Source organism: Charadrius vociferus, unplaced genomic scaffold (genome assembly GCF_000708025.1).
Source record: "Charadrius vociferus isolate BGI_N301 unplaced genomic scaffold, ASM70802v2 scaffold477, whole genome shotgun sequence".
Taxonomy (NCBI): domain Eukaryota; kingdom Metazoa; phylum Chordata; class Aves; order Charadriiformes; family Charadriidae; genus Charadrius; species Charadrius vociferus.
In genome coordinates, this window is record NW_009649449.1 from 486,445 (window position 1) to 505,474 (window position 19,030).

A 19,030-nucleotide genomic window follows, 5' to 3' on the forward strand; every position below is an offset into this window, starting at 1 on the left:
ACACAAACTTAGGAATTCATTTGTTAAAGAAAACTTACCGCTTTCAGTTTTAAGTGCTCTGCCTGGCAGTTTATGGTGATCAGTTTTCAATACTAATGGAAGCTGAAGAGCAGATTGTTGGGTGTGTCTATATATGCGAGGGGCACATAACCGTTTGACGGTATCTTTTTGTCTATTTTGAATAGATGTCTGGCATAACAGCATACCCATTTATAAGGTTGTTATTTGCCCCTCCCCTTCTAACCCAGCGGTGGAATGCCCCCTGTTAATGTTAGTAGTGTGATACTTTCTTTTATTTCACCCTGGGCTAATACCCTTTTTCCTGACAACTGACTTGTGCACACTGACATTTGAATGGGATAGATGAGGTGATTCTTGTCTCACTCTAAAGTAGCTCATTCTTGTAGATGGAACAGAAGTAAATTGGACTCTTAATAGCATATTCTGCAGTTTCTGACCTGAAATGACCTCGCAGATTGCAAGAGCTTTACTCTAATTGTTTCCAGTGAAGCGTGCATACTTTTTTTTTTTCCTAAATCTTTAATTTGAATTTTTCTTAACACACAATTCTTTCCAAGGAATTTCAAAAAGAGTCTTCCTTCAAAATTTGGTAGTGCAAGTTGCTTTAGTGCTGCTGCCTTATGTAATCTGCTGCTAAATGAGGAATGTACGTTTGTACTTCTTAAACAACCTTAGAAGAAATCTAGACCTTAATTTGTTGAAATGACTCAAAGTTTACATCGCATGATGTGTGCTGTCAGCCTAGCCGAAGCTGAAGGGTTAGGAGGAAAGATCAGGAAGCTGCAAGTTTTGCTTCAGGCATTATTTTCTCAATTTATTTTTTTTTTTCAGGCCAAATCATATTATAGACAGGCTTCTCTGAACCTGTGTTCCTCTTTATTATGATACAGATACTGGTCAGGTGAAGTTTGTAAGCTACGAACATTTGTTTGATTGTTGGAATTGCTGGACTGTCTTCAATGTGTATGCTCAATTGCAAATGAGACATCTCTGTATCATTGCTAGAATCTCGCTCTGCATGGACAGTAACAGGACATTCTCTGCTGCTGAAGTTTTCTTCTTATGCAGGGGACCTTGTCACTTTGCCAGAGCTGAGTTCTTGCACATCAAAGCACAATGTTAGCGTGTGTTACAGTCAGGCATGCTTTTGACTGTATGTGTGACCTGAAGGTGTGCCCAGCATCGGAAGGATGCAGTTATTTGATCCTCAGCGTAGCAATTCAGTGGCCGGGTTTCTGCGACATCTAGAATCTCTAACCTCTTCATTTATTTGGTGCTACATATATAGAGTATAAACCTGATTTTAGAGGGATGTAAATCGCTAAAAGGCTTTGAAAGAAAAAAAAAAAACAAAACCAAACCTGTATTTTTTTTGTTTTCATTGAAAATTTATTTCCACAATGTCTTCCTCTCTTGTGAAGTTGTATTTAACCCCTGTGGTCCTTACTGCAACCATCATCCAATTACAGATTGATGCGTTCCAGCACATGCAGCACTTCGTGCAGACCATGCAGCAGCAGGCACAGCACGCTATTGCGACTGAGGACCAGCAGCACAAGCAGGAACTCCACAAACTCATGGCACGGTCAGCACCTGGGCCCTGGGTACCCTTTAGCTCTCCAGTGAAACTGATGTCCTTCCTGAGGTTGCAGGGTCTGTGCAGATGCCACATTTCAGACAAGGCCCACGCTTTGATTAAAAGGAACAGGGAATGTCTCACTTAGCTGGTAGAGACCCATTTGGTATTACTTTCTTATCTATCATAAAATTTTCAGTGAATGTATTGTGACACATTGGCGTAAACAAGCTTGTATTTGTCATTGGCGGCTGGTTGTATTTTTCCAGCACTGTGTCTCACTGGCAGAAGGTGGAACTCTCAGCGTGGCTATTTCTTTGGTTTTCAGGAGATCTAGTCAGTAGGAAAGAAACACTTCCCACATGCCTGGCACATCTGTGCTTGGCAACGTGTGCCCTTAATACAACAAGCAGTGCTTTGGGCAATAAGTGCCCAGCATGTGATGGTCTCTTAAAATATTGCTGCATTAAAAGCACATCTTATAATCTCCATTTTCCTCTATGAATCTGGAGGTGCCAGATCTGGTGTTTCCAACGTACAGAAGAAATTGCATATTCTTATATGCTTAATACTTAAGGTTTGTTTTGTGTTTGTTCTTTTTTTTTTTTAAAGGGAGGCATGCATTTAATTTGCTTTTATGAGAATGGGAACTTGATAACAGCATCATCTGATTATTTTTTTTTCAGAGTGGCTATCATGGAAGACAAATTAGTAATGAGTTGCACACAATATTTTTCTTGCACAATGCTTTCTGGAAAATTCAAAATATAGAAAGGACAGCTGTGTAACTGTGGTATTTAAAGCCTACTGAGGGAGCAAACTATTAAGCTTTGCACAAACCTTCACAGCCCCACCCTGCTGCAGTAAAAAATATGTTGTTTTTCCTTTCCTCTGGGAGGGGATGACTTAATGGGGTTCTGGCTTGGGGGAAGAGCAGTTGCTCTCTGTTTCCACTGTTTGTCACAGTGTTCTCTCCAGAAGACTAGTTTGTATGGTGATAAGTATAACTAGCCAGCACATGCTGTCTGCATTTTATCAATACTGATGAAGTCTTTTGATGCCACTGCTAGCTCCTTCTTACGTTTATTTACAACTGACATAAACAAGGAAAAAAGTTTGATCCTCGTTTTTTCTCCCTGAAAGTTAAACCATTACCTGGTTAGCTCCACACTTACAAGGAGGACGTAGGTGTTTTGAACCTTACGTGTTAACACGTACGCTCCCAGACTGCGGGAGAGGCTTACTGAGTGGGTTTACCACATGAAATGTCTTTCAGACTTCAGATAAGAAGTCTGCCTCTTAATCCATCGGGCTTCGCTTCCATTCTAGTCAGTAATCCTTTTGCTTAACCAGGTGTTTCCTGAAACTGGGTGAGTGGCAGCTGAACCTGCAAGGCATCAACGAGAGCACCATCCCCAAAGTCTTGCAATACTACAGTGCTGCAACAGAGCATGATCGCAACTGGTACAAGGTCAGTAAGGAAAAGATTCCGGGCACCACTGCAGAAAGATCAGTAAATTTGATCCCATCCCATACTACAGGAAAGGAAGGTGTTCATAGGAAGATCTCCTATAACTATCTGCCTTGTTACTGCAAGTACAAAAACCGAGAAGGCAGCCCAAGGCAACCATCAGATTCTTGTTCAGAATTTTATCTGTAAAACAGTTCTGTTTCTATCCTTGCTTTTGGGACTTTCTCTCCTGTCACTTAACAGTGAAGGAGAAAGGATAATCTCAATGGAACAACTTTAACTTGTTCACACTCAGTATACTTGAATTAGGAAAGCAGCCTCGTTGCTAATTCTCCAAAGACCCTGTGATTGCAAGGTTGTGAAATTTCAATTAATATTTGGTGCCAGATCTTCTCTGGGGCAGCCATCTTCTGTATGTCTTCCTGTTACACCTCCCCTAGTCCTAACACATTAATCTTAATTTTAAGATTTGAGAAATTAAGATGTATGTGAATGGAATGTGGTTTAATTTCTGCTACAGAGCTCCTTTGCCTTAATATTCAATGGGGAGCTTCTGGCCAAGAACTCACCATGATATTATTTAAGATAATAAGAGAGTTAAAACTACGAGCTATTAGAGAAAGCAAAGCATTGTTTTGTACGCTGGGCATTATTTAATACTGCTGCCTACGGACTCAGAAAGGTTGGATTATTGTCTCTAATAATTAGAAAGTACAAGTTGCAGAAAGGATTCATCTTCCTTCTGACTTTTGTTCTCTCTTGTTGGCAGGCCTGGCATGCCTGGGCAGTGATGAACTTTGAAGCAGTACTTCACTACAAACATCAAAACCAGGCCAGAGATGAGAAGAAGAAACTACGTCATGCCAGTGGAGCCAGCATCACCAGTGCTAACACCGAGGGCAGCAATAGTGAGAGTGATGCAGAGAGCACAGAGAACAGTCCCATCCCATCTCCAGTGCAGAAAAAAGTCACTGAGGTACGCTTCGTCCCTGTTTATGTTGAGAGATTGTTACTTACTGCTTAGACGCAGGAAAATGTTATGGTGGCAAACAAGCTACCATGTGTACCTGGCTTGCGGAAGCTGTCTGTGTATATATATATGTATATATATGCTCATCGCTTACAGCAAAAGGGAGGAAGTTCAGGTTAACTCAGTCTTCAGGGAAGAGAACTAAATTAATGCAACTGGTTGTAAGTTAGCTGTGAACTAAAGTAAAGGTATGGATGGCTGTCATAGGTGATACAACGTGCGTTAACAAGTTCTGCTGCTTAAGCCCTTCATGAAAGACTGTAAGGAATCTCTTTTACTTAGCAGTTATAGTAGGGTTGTCGTTTTTAGGCTGCTTTGCTGTCCATAGTTTTGCCAACAAACTGAAGTATGAAAACACTTCACAGTGTGTTCCCTGCCAGGCTGAAAGACCTATGTGTAGTCAAGCAAAACATAAATTCCAGGAGCAACATGTCCTGTGAGGAGTATGAGCGGAATCAGCTATAATGTGGATTAGATCTACGTTTCCACGTACTTCTTCCTCTTTCCCCTTGCTGAGTTTAGGATTCGTGTGGACCGATGTGCTTGTGTAGAACTAATGCAGCAATTTTCATTCCAAAAGGATTTATCCAAGACCCTCTTGATGTACACAGTCCCTGCTGTCCAGGGTTTCTTCCGATCCATATCTCTGTCTCGAGGAAACAACCTACAAGACACTCTAAGGTATATAATAAAGCACATAGTGAATGAAATCCAGCTGATAAGGGCACATGGTTTAAGCATAGTTAGAACCTGTTTCTGGTCTTTTTTGTTATGGTTAAAATAAGTGAATACTTCAGTCCAAGCTAACTTATGTTAGGTGCATTAGCCCTTATCCTCCTGTCTCTGGGCTCTGGGAAGAAGAGTCACTTATAAACGGGTCTGAAGGTATTTTACTGGAATGGGGTGTTTTGTTTCATTCCTAATGAATGCATTTCTCTTCTTCAGAGTCCTTACTCTGTGGTTTGACTATGGTCACTGGCCTGATGTGAATGAGGCTTTGGTAGAAGGAGTCAAGGCAATCCAAATAGACACTTGGCTGCAGGTAAGGAATGCAAAGGGCTAAGACAAATCTTAGTTCTGGGGGGAGCTTGAGGATTTATTATACAATATCCATGATAATCCTTTGCTGAACAATCCTCTGTAGGTGAGTGGTGAGAGCAGTGCGGAGTACGATTTGTAACTGATTTAACAGGCATCTTGAACGGAGACATGAGAGACATTCTTGTGTGCATTTCTGTATTTATATGCAGATTAGTGCATATGAATGAGAAAATGAAAATTTTAAAATTGAAAATGACGTGCATTCAGTGGTGATCAAGTATAAAACACCACTGCGCTACTCTGATGTAATTCAGACAGTCTATTTCAAGATTGCTTTCTGGAATGACTCTTGTAAATAAATTTAAAAAGGCTTTATTTCTCATTTGAGTGTTACACTTGAAGACACATCTTACTCTTTCCATAAGAGGATCCTGTAATGGTTTTGCACAGATTGCTTCTAATCTCACTGAGCTCTTCTGCATTTCTGACACTGGGACTTGGTGTTATCCTCTGACCATCTCAAAACTGAGTGGTGCACGTCTTTGTCTCCTGTAGAGGCTGAGGTCTCTAGCAGAGGGCAGAACAGCTTGTGACCCAAACACGAGATGACAGGGATATTTATTTTACTTATCCTTACTACTAGGTTATTCCTCAGCTTATTGCAAGAATTGATACCCCTCGACCATTAGTAGGACGTCTCATTCATCAGCTTCTCACAGATATTGGACGGTACCATCCGCAGGTAAGCTTTGGCTTAGAGAAGGAATTTCCATAGACTGAGAGCCGGTTAAGGCATTTCATGTGTTCCATATTCCATATGTTCCATTTCACCTAGTCTAGATGCCTGCACTGGAAATCACAGCAAGTGAGGATAGTGCGGATGGGAACTATTTCTGCTGCTGCTTCTTGCACCTCAGCACTGGTCACATAGTAGTGGAAAGAGGCAGATGAGTCATGCAGCAGGGAAAGCTCTCTCTGTCTCATAGAATACTGGGTAGCGCAAATCACCTTCTTAAATCTCATTAAGTGACTATTAAGAGGCTACCTCACAGGCGTTTTATCTGAATTTCTTCCTACAGTGTGGAAAATCACAGAATACTAAAAAAAGCTTTCTGATTATACAGGCTCTCAAAGTCATTCTGCTACTCAGTGAATTAGTCTTGTAAGCTTTTCAGATTGGAAGACTTTGAATAGCAAATTCCTATCACCGCTATTCAGAAGCAAGCTTGCTTTCTTTTGTCTAGCCCTAAGGCTGCTATTTATTAATGCGTTGCTAATTTTTCAATTTATGTAGCTCCTCTCTGTGGTTCTAAAATAGTATTGGCTGATGTCCCTTGTAGGCTTTGATCTATCCTTTGACTGTGGCCTCTAAATCTACAACCACAGCTCGCCACAACGCTGCAAATAAGATCTTGAAAAACATGTGTGAGCACAGTAACACTCTGGTGCAGCAGGCAATGATGGTGAGTACTTACTGTACCATAAAGTGTACTGTCTTTCAGGAGTGCATGTACCACAGGTATAATAACACAAAATGACTATTCATTGTTAATTTTATTCAAGTACAATTAATTTGGGTCTTTTGCATTTGGAAGAAGTTACAGCATTAGTATAATGTCAAGAGAATGCTTTATTTTAAAAAGGACCGTAACATTCAAACACTGGGTTCTCATGTTCCTTATGAATGAAGTTAGAGAAGAAATAAATGAAGAATCATTGTTTCATAAAGAGATATTTTTGCTTAACGAAAAGTGGAAACAAAAATTACCGAGCATAGCATGGAGTCATTTAATTAATTTGCTAAAGATTTTTATGAATATATGGAAAGTAATGCTTTCAGGCCAAACCGCACAAATACATAGAAAATTTCAAAGGGAACAAATAAGGTGAGAAAAGCTTGATCAGCTTCTTACAGAAAAAAGTGTAACAGAATTGTGAGAGTTCTTGTGGCTCCCTCTAGCTGCCAGCAACAAATATTTCATAATCATTAGAGAAGAAAGTAATTTTGCATTTGTAAGTCAGTATACAGTCATAGCATTTTTCTTTGGGCGTTTAATCTTTTTTCCTGTCCTAAACCAGGTGAGTGAAGAGCTAATCCGTGTAGCCATCCTGTGGCATGAGATGTGGCATGAAGGGTTGGAAGAAGCATCTCGTCTATACTTTGGAGAAAGGAATGTGAAGGGAATGTTTGAGGTGCTGGAACCACTTCATGCAATGATGGAGCGTGGGCCTCAGACTTTAAAAGAGACATCCTTCAATCAGGTATCAGCAAGTTGCCAAGAGCATAACCTTCCACATGCCCTCAAAAACAGGCAGGACAGCCACCTGTCCCAGATGTGTTACAAGGACCTTTGCAATCTCATAGAAAGAATAAATCTGTTGGGACTCATTATGTTAGTTGCGGACTTCATTATTGACATTTCTCTTCAGATCTGCATGGCTTTTGGTGACTACAGTGCTATAGGGTCCATGGTAGCACAGATTGTGCTGGAATCTAGTATTGGCTGGGTGTCTGATAAGGTCTGGAAAACAGACAACTGCTCTGCAGTTAATTCTTCTAACTCCAGGCTGCTTTCCTCCATGGTAACCACTAGCACAGATAGTAGAGGTTACCTCTCTCAAGCCAGCAAAAGGAATTAATTTGAGCTTGTGAGCCTACTCTTAAAGGGTGATTCTGTTCATTCTGTTGCCTCCTATCATGAAGTCTGTTTGTCAGCAATGTTGTCTAATAAACTCAGTGGATGTCTTGGATCCAGGAATTTCTGGATCTGTAATTCTGCTACGCTATAAAAATGTGAGGTCAAGTATTTGTAATGCAATTTGAAAATAGACTGTGGTGCTCTTTGTAGATACTAAGTGGTCTCCACCTGTTCCACTGTAGTCTGTAGAAATGTGTTTTTCTTCTGTTGTTTTTCACTTCCTCCTTAGGCCTATGGCAGAGATCTAATGGAAGCTCAGGAATGGTGCAGGAAGTACATGAAATCAGGAAACGTCAAAGACCTAACTCAGGCTTGGGATCTGTATTACCATGTATTCCGGCGTATCTCAAAGCAGCTGCCTCAGGTGGGGGAGAGGTACAGTTCTGTGGTGGGTCTTGCAGTGCAAGTTGTCAATACCTGTCTTTGTTTCCTGTTTTCTGGTTATTCAAAACATTCAAATTCAATATTCTGGAAATACCTGCATATGATTTGCTGCAAGTTTGCTGCTTTTGCAGCACTTCCTATCTAGATCCCTCGACAGCGTGAACTCTTCAGATGTTTCAGTGAGATTTAACTGAAATGCTGGGGGGGGGTTGTTTTTCTTTTGGTTTTGGTAGCTCACTTCTTTGGAACTACAGTACGTGTCACCAAAGCTCTTAATGTGCCGGGACCTGGAATTGGCAGTGCCAGGAACGTATGATCCCAACCAGCCCATCATACGCATTCAGTCTATTGCACCCTCGCTGCAGGTCATCACCTCCAAGCAGCGGCCCAGGAAGTTAACGTTAATGGGTAAGAGAGAGCAGTTTTCACTTAGCTATTCTAGTATTGAAACAGTCGTTGCTTTTAGATCAAACTGCATATTTACGAGATAAAACCTCTCCAACTTTTCCTTTCAAGTGAGGTATTTCTTAGTGGTCTTGTCAGCCTGACTGCCACACTTTCCAGTTCTTGACCGCACATGTATTTACTCTTGTCTGTTTGTTCAGCAAGAGTAAACTTCTGTGTATTCTTTTGCAGGAAGCAATGGGCATGAGTTTGTATTCCTTCTGAAAGGTCATGAAGACCTTCGCCAAGATGAAAGAGTGATGCAGCTTTTTGGGTTGGTCAACACTCTGCTAGCAAATGACCCAACTTCTCTTCGTAAAAACCTCAGGTATGTGCTGTGGATAATCACTGAATGTGCTTCTGCACAAGTGACGCCCTCCGTCGGTGCAGTTTCCAAGTAAAGCTCGGCACATCCAACTGGTTTGTGAGGAAATAGCGAATCTTGGAACTAAGTTAATTGGAAAAAAAAAAAAAATGAGAAAGAGGAAAAAAAAAAACCATTCATAGAATTAAAACTTGGAGAAAATGTATCCTGAGGGGATTTACTTAACTGAAGTCCCATCTCATAAATAGTTATGGTCTTTGAGGCGACCCCTATTTCAAGATAGCTTGAGCGCTGCCTTAGGAGCCTGACAACAGGGGGTTTTGTCAAGGGTTTTTTTATTACAGTCTCTAAATACCTTGGTGAATAGTCACTGACTGCAGTTCTGTACAGTGTCTTTCAAGCATGAACGTATCAAATGTCATGTGCAAATAATAGATCATTGTGGGTGACAGAACATATACATTCTAAAAGCAGTCTTTCAGTGAAAACCACATAAGCTTTGAGGATGTCTGTAGATTATCTGGCAGCATTCTATTCAAATGCATATTTCGGGCCCGTTTGAAAAGAAGAAAAGCAGCGCAACTACTGAAGAGACAATTTGGATCAGAATCAGATTTAGTAGTAGTTCTTTTAAGCATCTTGAAATGTAATAATTCACAACATACAACAATTTGAGCTTTGATCCTCCATTTTTTTTCCTGTAGCATCCAGAGATACGCTGTTATTCCACTGTCTACAAATTCAGGCTTGATTGGTTGGGTCCCCCACTGCGACACACTGCATGCACTTATCCGAGACTACAGGGAGAAGAAAAAGATCCTGCTCAACATTGAACATCGCATCATGCTGAGGGTAAAGGGCAAAGCTGGCAGAGTTTTTGGTACATTCTTTTAGGACTTTGGTGTCTTAATGAAAAATAATGTTGCGCAGCTTGTTCTTCCTTTGCCTGTTTTCTGATTGTTATTGGTACCAGTAATAAATGCCAAAATATCAGATAAGAGTTATAAAATCCTACCAAGAGGTAAAATTGGACATACGCTTATTTGTTTCTCCTTTCCTGTTTTAGCAGTCACCACAAGTTGTTACCATCTGGTGACTAAAATGTGTTTGGAATTTTGCGTGACTGTGATGTGCCTTATACAAGGTGCCATGCTGCTGGCATTTACAAACACTGTGTCTAAGCAACAGGGCCAAAATTAGACAGACTGGAGAAACTGAACATTACTGGAAAAGTTGGAATTGCCTGCCAAAAAGGAAAGCGTGTGCCAACCCAGAAGATTTATTTGGATAGTGTTTCTTGAAACATATTTACTTTCGCAATATTTTAATTAAATATGGCTATGGACTGCTTTGTGGATGCTAAATCATTTGCTATTCCATTTAAAATGAATTCTTCACTGTTGGGTAGTCATCTCACTGTGTTTGGGATCATACTGGTCAGCCTACAAATAATTTCATATCAAGTTTATACTGAAATTGTTTGTGATTACTGTGTTTCTCATAGTAAAACTAGAGGTGGGGTTTTTTTAAGTTGCTGAGTGTCATTTCTCAATTACAGATGGCTCCAGATTATGACCACCTGACTCTGATGCAGAAAGTAGAAGTATTTGAACATGCTGTCAATAACACAGCTGGTGATGACCTTGCCAAACTGCTGTGGTTGAAAAGTCCAAGCTCGGAGGTGAGATCAGTGCATGTAATGGCGTGTTTGGCCATCAGCGTAACGTGGAATTACCTTCTCTGCAGAATGAGTTGAGAGGTGGTGTTTATTCATCATAAACTCCAGATGAATCACTGCAGAACGTGTATCCACATGTGTGTATCCCCTCACAAGGGGCCTTAATAAGGCTCAGATCACCGTGGCTGCCAGAGCGCAGTCCAAAGCATAAGACTGGAGACTGAAGCTCCATATACTGTGCATGGGGAGAGAAAAGCAGGATCCTCAGAATATAATCTCTTAACGGCTTAGATATCTAATTCAAGGCCACAGGATGTTTGAACCCCCTTGGGTTTATGGAGTGCATTGAGTCCAAGCATATCGCAGTTTCACTTTGTGCAAAATGCAAGTAGTTATCACAGAATCGTAGAATGGTTTAGGTTGGAAGGGACCTTGAAGATCAGCGAGTTCCACCCCCCCTGCCATGGGCAGGGACACCTCCCACCAGCCCAGCTTGCCCAAGGCCACCTCCAGCCTGGCCTTGAACACCTCCAGGGCTGGGGCCTCAACAACCTCTCTGGGCAACCTGTTCCAGTGCCTCACCACCCTTAAAGTGAAAAACTTCTTCCTAATGTTTAATCTAAACCTGCCCTCTTCCAGTTCATAGCCATTCCCCCTCGTCCTGTCACTCCATGCCCCAGTAAAAAGTCCCTCCCCAGCTCTCCTGTAGGCCCTTTAGGTACTTGAAAGCGGCAATAAGATCTCCCCGGAGCCTTCTCTTCTCCGGGCTGAACAGCCCCAACTCTCTCAGCCTCTCCTCATAGGTATGTTAATGTATAAATTTAAAGTACAAGCTGAAATGTGCAACATGCCTGCCTGGCTCTTTCTATTTTGTCTCCACTTGTAGGTGTGGTTTGACAGAAGAACAAACTACACTCGTTCATTAGCTGTGATGTCAATGGTTGGGTACATTTTGGGCCTTGGGGACAGGTAAGTCAAACTGTGAAGATTTCTTTTAAATAAAAGCACAGACTGTGTAGGCCTATCAATTAATTCCTTGGATCTGTTCTTATGATAACATCTTTCATTGTGGTTATTGCTGAGTTGTAATGATACCATCTTTTAGGACATAATTGTGCTGCCGTTATTTTCAGTGCTGCAGGCATGAGATGATGTAGGGCTTGTGTATCTTGAATACAAATCAGAGTTTCTTCCATTTTGAGAGGAAAGCACACAGAATTACATCAAGGACTGCAAGTTCTAATTTTGTCCTTTCCTTTTACTCGCAGAATGGGAAATCTTTCTCCTTCCATTCTATGAAACAGAAATATTGTTGACTTTTGCCACCAATCTGTGTGTGCTTTGTGCATACGACGTGGTTTTTTGCAAAGTCTGTTAGGACTGTACACGTACATCCAGCTTTTGGGGGAGGAAGAAAGCACCATGATCAAGCATTCATTTTTGTTCCCTGAAGTAGCAAAAAGAAATCCAGAAAGTATTTAGTGGGAGAGGTCTTCTGAGTTTCCCTCCAAATGGGTTCAGTAAGACTACTTATTTTGCATACTTTCTTGCCTGGTGGATATTTATACTGTGAAGTGGGAAGCTCTACTGCTATGTATGTCCACAGCAGTTGTCAGAGACACACATAAAGTCCCCATAAATACTCCCTAAGGACTGCTCTAGACTTAAAACAAATGGAAGTTAATGCTAGTTTAACGAGTACTTAACATGGTGCTTTTTCGGATCTGCAGTGCAGACGTGTTCTGGAGGGAAGTACGTACAATCCAAATGGATTGGGCAAATAAAAAACCAAAACAAAACAAACAGATATTTGATTTAGTAAATGGCTTGCTATCAAAAGGGGGCACTGTAACTTCCAAAATACTTTTGAAGACAATTTATTTTAGATTTAAGGTCTGTGATGCAAAGACAGATAAACCCTCAAATGTTTTCATACCAAAATGTTTTATTCCTGAACTTAAAGTTCTTGATAATGAAAATATAAACCTCTGAAACTTTAATTAAAACAAGATTGGAAAGGTCATCATAAATAGCAGCACTGTGGTTTTCCTGGTCTGGATTGATTCTCTTCTCTTCTGGTGGTAATCCAATTCGCATTACTTCACCTGTAGCATAATTCATTACATTTTTCTATACCAAAAAAATGAAAAAGTGTAAAACAAGTAGAAAAATTTATCTTAACTACAAAATAAATGTTCGTATCAAAGAAATGTACTGATGATTCTGGTCCAATAAGTTGTTTATCTTCCAAGGTGAGATCTCTAACTCCTGAGAGGTAATTACAAAAATAATGTGATAGATGCACTGTCAGGAAGCTATTCTGTTCATCCTGAGATTGAAGATCTCGGGCAAGCCGGCTGTCACTGGCTGTTCTTGTTCATGAAGATAAATATCATTTCAGACTGGAGCTGCTGTGAATTACTTTGGCTTTTTATAATGGTCTGTCACGCTGTTTTTTTCTCTTACTCCTTCATCAAAGACACCCCTCCAATCTGATGTTAGACAGGCTGAGTGGAAAGATCCTGCATATCGACTTTGGGGACTGTTTTGAGGTAAATCTTTGAATTTGGACATTAAATCTGCTGTAATGTTTCACCATTTTCTGGCAGAACAGAAATGAATCTGTAGGACAGGATAAACTGATCTTGGAGTGTGATCCTGGGCAAGCCCTTTGGCTCTCTTTTGGGCTTCACTTTACCTATAGGCATGATGAAAATAATAGATACTTTATCTCAGAGGCATGGCTTGGGGGTTAGCTGCCCACTGGAACAACGAAAGAAGTGCTAACATCACTGTTTCATAAAATTTCTTGGAGGAGTTTAATCTGCTGATAGGCAGTCTGTGTTATTTGACTCTAGCAGCCGGGCACACACTTGAGTTTTCCCTGTGTTATCGAGTTAATTTTCTAGCTTCTCCCAAAATTTTGTGGAAACTGAGGAACACAAAGCCAGGGCTTTATTTCCTATTTGGTATACAGCCTTCGAGATTGTAGCAAAAAAAACTCAATACTTATTAACTCTTAAATAGTAAGTTAGCAATTAATTTACTAATTCTCCATCGTCATGTGTTTAGGTTGCAATGACAAGAGAAAAGTTCCCTGAGAAGATTCCATTTAGGTTAACGAGGATGCTGACAAATGCTATGGAGGTAAGCATCCTCTCCTTAACATGGAGGGGATGGTTCCTAGGGAAAACGGCACCCATTTCTCAGATTTTCCTGTATTTTCTGTTGTCACTAAACCTCTCCACTCCTGTAAGAACCCAAGGTGTTAATATTTCAGCTGCATTTTCTGTAAGTTAGAATATTTCCTGTGATCTTTACAATACATTACAGTGGAAAGCAACTTTTTCTTAATGCCAAAAAATAATTAAATTCTTCCATTTTCTTAGTTGTTCAAATGACACTAAGGAACAAATAGCTGTTTGCATCAACCAGACACAGCCATTGGCACGGTACTTCAGAAGGCTCATCTTGGTGGCAGAAGAGAGCCGCTTAGTTCGTAGTGAACTTCTGTCTTGTTCTCTTGATGAGCAAAGCACAGTGAATTCCAGTTCAAAGCACAAGCCGCTTCCTGCTCCCTCAACGTTAGGTTTGGAGTTGCACAGTGAACAAAGCAGCGTGGTTGATTTGCTTCTTTCTCTTCTGAAGGTGACGGGCCTCGATGGCAATTACAGAATCACCTGTCACACAGTGATGGAAGTCCTGCGCGAACATAAGGACAGCGTCATGGCTGTGCTTGAAGCCTTTGTGTATGATCCGTTATTGAATTGGCGGCTGATGGACAGTAAGTGATTCTGATAAAACGGTGACGGCAAGAGAACAATCAGTCTGATTTTCATACAAGAAATCCAGAAGCCTGAAGTCCAATGTCTGTTTGAAGACGATCTGATGAAATTGTTGGTTTGCGCGTGCTATTTCTGCGTGCACACGGCTTTAGGGATTGTAATGTGAAATTACCACAGTGTCTAAAACCCTTTTGCCTTTAAACACAGACACCAAACTAAGCTACAAGCATAATTGTTTGGGTGGGTTTTGTATTAGTGTTCATCGGGAGACTGAAAGCTATTTTCAGGTTACATAAAATTTGGAGAAAGAGGAAAAAAGCAGTCAAATCTGTATTGTTTGTGGACAAATTTGCTATGAAATACTGAAACTCCAATTCATAATTTTCAACTCCTTGTTTTCTCGCAGCAAATACAAAAGGCAACAAGCGCTCACGAACAAGAACAGACTCCTACTCAGCTAGTCAGTCAGTAGGTGAGTAGAAAAGATAGTGTATGTCACGAATGTTTGGAGCAGGGTTTTTTAGCAGTGCACAAGACTGGATAAATATTTTCAGTCTTTGAGAAAAAGTAGACTGATAAACAGCTTGTTATCGTTAACTTTAGGAGTGGAAGGGGCGAGTCCATACTTTGGCTCAAAAAGCAGATGCTTCTTTATAGTTACATTGACACCTTTCTGGAGCACATACGAACGGATGTAATCCCAGGTCTAGTTGACATGTGATAGTTATTTACTCAGCTACCAAATATTAGTGTGCAAAACCTTGCAAGTAGTCACCTGCCTGAAGGGTGAGAGTTTTGTGTTGAATCTTAGCAGTTATTTGCTATTGGACTGCAGAATAGGGAGAGTGTTTCCTATGGAGAGCTCTACAAATAAACATACTTATGTGATTGTAATTTTAGGTTAATTGTACGTCATTTCAAAATATCTTTCATTTACACTTTTGTACAAAATGTTCCTAAAAGCTGGATCAGCCCGTTCAGTATGTTAGCAGGGGAAAAATAATGTTTGCTCCTGTGATACGCTTCCATTGGTGACGGAGATGTGTGGTACATTTGGTCACAGTCAAGTATGCTTTTCAAACGAGCCGATGGATAGTTTTGTTACTGTTTCCAGAAAAATATTATTTTATCTGCTTTTCAGCTTCACATTTATGCTTTTGTGTTTTCATGTTTTTTGCAATAGAAATGTTGGACAGCGTGGAATTGGGTGAGACAGCCCATAAGAAAACTGGGACCACAGTGCCTGAATCCATCCATTCCTTCAGTACGTTTCATTGTTTCTATACTGATGAAGGAATTGTTCTTAGAAAGTTTCGTCATGATCCAGATACAATTACATGAGATGGGACAGATACAGTTCCTTGTCAGCATAAATGAGGAATATAATTACCTGGGTTCTCAACTCCAAAAAAAAAAAAAAAAAAAAAAAAGTGACAAAATGTACTGGTATCTGGGTTTGTTTGCTCTCAAAATGGTATTTGTGGTATTTGGGAATGGTGCGGATGTAACAGCAGTACAAATGCTTTTATTGTTCAGGTGAAGTCCTAATTCTCTTTCTTACTTCTGTCTTTTAGTAGGAGATGGTTTAGTGAAGCCAGAAGCTCTAAATAAGAAGGCAATTCAGATCATCAACAGGGTTCGAGATAAGCTCACTGGTGAGCATGTTTTTCTGTTTATAAAAGATAAACATAAAATACGATGAGATGGATCAGCACTACTTTTAGTGTTTGTATTTTGTGTTAATCCTTGAATTTTACATATTCTGATTAAGTGGATAAGGCCATTTTCCTCTTTTTGTCTAACACCGAAGTACTGGTGCCTGCAATTAGACACAAAAGAGCCTAATTTGAAAAGTACAGAGGTGTTTGTAACTAAACAGACTTCATATTTTGCATATCTTAAGCTTGTTAGTGGAAGCTGAATTTCTACCATCCTTGCTTTATAGTTAGCAGCATTTAGTTGTGAAATTTTATGCTCTTAAATTTTATAAGAAACTACTCTCCACCTGCCAGATAATGTACTTGAAGGGATTAGGACCAGGATTCCAGCTACTGGAAAGCTATCTATTGTTGGTTTATCCATTATTTGGAGCAGATAAAAGGAAGAACCCAGAATAATAGGGAAAACGGAGTTCTGGGCTCTGTATGCCTTTAGAGGTTCTCCATGTTTGGAAAATTTAAAATTTTGTATACTGTAAGGGAAGCGTAGTTTAAAGTCCTGTCAGTCCCTAACTTGCCACCCACGCGCAAGCAACGTTACGGGATTTGTGACTTCCATTTATGGGGGTTTTCTTCATCCTTTAATTTCAAAGGTCGAGACTTCTCTCATGACGAAACTCTTGATGTACCCACACAAGTAGAGTTGCTCATTAAGCAAGCGACTTCTCACGAGAATCTGTGCCAGTGCTACATTGGATGGTGAGTTTGTTGTTCAGCTAACCTGGCAAAATTCTTCTCTGAATAATCTGAGCAGAGAACAGCTAAGGGAAACGTCAGTGGCGTAGTTAGTTATATGTAGGAGCCATACCACATGTTGCATCTGCTCTGATGAATTTTGTAAGCCTGTGACAGCGATCCCACCCAGTCCTCGGTTGGAAAGCTGCTGTTGTAAGTAGTGACGGGGACTTTAGAACATTTAAACTGCCGTCAGCCTGAACATTTAAAGTGTTTGAAATATGGCATGTGGTGGTCACTGATTTGACACGTGAAGAACCATGTGTTCTAAAGCAAAAAAAGATGATTTGCTGTCCATTTTGAGAGTTAGGGAATAGACCTTTTAAACGTTTTTAAACGTTAGTTAGCTGGAAAGAAGCTTTGGGATCGCTGTCAACTTTTCCTGTACTAAAATGCTGCCTAGTTAGTATGGAATCAGTCCTTCTCAGTGTTGCCTTTGTGAAACTATATGCAAGTCAGAGTTACTACAGTGTCTTTGTTTTCTTTAGGTGTCCTTTCTGGTAACAGAAGATTCCAAAGTATCCACAGCCTTTTATTCTGGAGGCTTTTGCACTCCAAACTTGCTCTTCTACAAACACAAACTGAACGTTGGACTGAAATACAGCCTTTGTCAAATATTTTGAAATGTAAATGAAAAGAGTTATTGTATATTAAAAGTTGGTTTAAGCCAATGTATAGCTGCTGTTGGAAAAACACAAGCTGTCTGAAACACAACACTTGATTTGGGTTTCCAGGACAGTGAAGACTGATTGTACCACAGATGTCTATGGTTCCACTTGATCTTTGAGGAACTGGTGATCCATTGAAAATAACTATATACGGGTTTTGACTTACTTTGCAATGTAACTAAGTCATTTGCAGATTAATTATTGCCCTGGTCAGTCCTGTGGTGTGGCTGCAGTGAGCTCAATGCGCTTGTGCAGGAGGCTTTGTTTAGGTTTGGGGGTGAGATGGATAACTGGAAAGAAAGCGAAGAGAAGGAGAATTTTACCTTTGTTTCATCCTGTTACCTTGTGTTCAAACTCAATTCTTGCCCCAGAATTGGAAACTGTATGTGTGCTCGTTACACTAGTGCAGGAGTCGTGCTTCAAACTAGATCGGGATGTCGGGGCAGATCCAAGAATTGAAGACCTTGAGCTGAGCAAAGCCCAGCGCCTCTATGCGGGTTGATCGGTGGCAAACTGGACGCAGGGTACAAACGAAAATACCACTTGGGAGCTTCCCGCGGTGTCTGGATTAAAAAGCAGTATTGGAAAATAACTAGGGGAAGTTAGTACTTGGCATAGGAGGCTGATGTGGGGAGAACTGGTCATAACTTGAAACAGAAAATAATGGTTACAAAACATGAGGGTGAAGATAAAGTTATGATTTGCGAATTAAACATATTAAAAACAATGCACAAAATACAACAGAGTAGCCATGTTTAGATGCCATGTTGTATTTGAATATTTTTGTGCCAATAAATTACACCAAAATGTAAGTGTTTTGACTGTGTTCTTGCTTATTCCTAAGTACTTCTTAGGAAGAGACAGGGAAGCAGATTAACTTTTTTTAAAAAGTTTCCAGTTGCCATGGATTTGACTTGTCTTTTTCTGCATCAGTTCAGGTGTGGCTAAAGTTCCCTTTTGATAGCAGCGGGAGGCAGAATTACCGGGACGGAATGGTGTCTGTCACTTGTAGAACAGAAACTTGACCATACAACCCCTAGATTTTTGTTTCCAGCAGATGCGATGTCATCCCTGCGGTAAGAGCATCAGCTTTCTTGGTCCTCGGGGTCCTCCCGCAGCTCGAGGGACACCGTGGGGTGCATCGCTCTCCCGGACGGGGCTTGCGGGGCTCCCCCAGCCCTTGGGCCCGTGCTGCGCCCCGAAAACGGGCAAGGGGGCGGTGGCAGTCGGGGTCTTTGCGTGGCAATGCCCCATCCCCTTCCCAGGCCCTGCTCGGTGGGCAGAGTGGGTGCTCGCGGGGGAAGAGGGCCGGGGGTCCCCCCTTTCCAGCCCGAGGGCTGTCCCTCAGCGCCCCCCACCTCGGGGACCCCCCGTCTTCCCTCCCGCGGGGTGTTCCGCCACGCCGCCTGGGGGCGCTAGAGAGCAGCCCCGCCGCTCGCTCCCCCCGTGCGCATG

At 41.1% G+C, this 19,030-nt stretch overlaps 2 protein-coding genes across 2 annotated transcripts in view; both read left to right on the forward strand.

The window, feature by feature from the left end:
• Positions 1–17,941, forward strand: part of MTOR (mechanistic target of rapamycin (serine/threonine kinase)) — a 66,318-nt gene extending 48,377 nt beyond the window's left edge. Inside the window, exons 36-57 of the mRNA XM_009889551.1 lie at positions 1,491–1,606; positions 2,951–3,068; positions 3,838–4,044; positions 4,679–4,779; positions 5,044–5,140; positions 5,783–5,881; positions 6,480–6,602; positions 7,219–7,401; positions 8,068–8,202; positions 8,456–8,630; positions 8,859–8,994; positions 9,696–9,843; positions 10,550–10,672; positions 11,556–11,638; positions 13,149–13,221; positions 13,742–13,816; positions 14,318–14,453; positions 14,861–14,926; positions 15,638–15,718; positions 16,029–16,109; positions 16,766–16,871; positions 17,396–17,941. Of these exons, the coding sequence (XP_009887853.1) occupies positions 1,491–1,606; positions 2,951–3,068; positions 3,838–4,044; positions 4,679–4,779; positions 5,044–5,140; positions 5,783–5,881; positions 6,480–6,602; positions 7,219–7,401; positions 8,068–8,202; positions 8,456–8,630; positions 8,859–8,994; positions 9,696–9,843; positions 10,550–10,672; positions 11,556–11,638; positions 13,149–13,221; positions 13,742–13,816; positions 14,318–14,453; positions 14,861–14,926; positions 15,638–15,718; positions 16,029–16,109; positions 16,766–16,871; positions 17,396–17,411 (2,478 nt within the window). The 3' untranslated portion in view covers positions 17,412–17,941. The remainder of the gene's footprint in view (positions 1–1,490; positions 1,607–2,950; positions 3,069–3,837; positions 4,045–4,678; positions 4,780–5,043; positions 5,141–5,782; positions 5,882–6,479; positions 6,603–7,218; positions 7,402–8,067; positions 8,203–8,455; positions 8,631–8,858; positions 8,995–9,695; positions 9,844–10,549; positions 10,673–11,555; positions 11,639–13,148; positions 13,222–13,741; positions 13,817–14,317; positions 14,454–14,860; positions 14,927–15,637; positions 15,719–16,028; positions 16,110–16,765; positions 16,872–17,395) is intronic.
• Positions 17,942–18,066: 125 nt separating this feature from the next.
• EXOSC10 (exosome component 10) overlaps positions 18,067–19,030 on the forward strand; it is a 16,315-nt gene continuing 15,351 nt past the window's right edge. The window contains exon 1 of the mRNA XM_009889642.1: positions 18,067–18,099. Coding sequence (XP_009887944.1) covers positions 18,067–18,099 — 33 coding nt within the window. The remainder of the gene's footprint in view (positions 18,100–19,030) is intronic.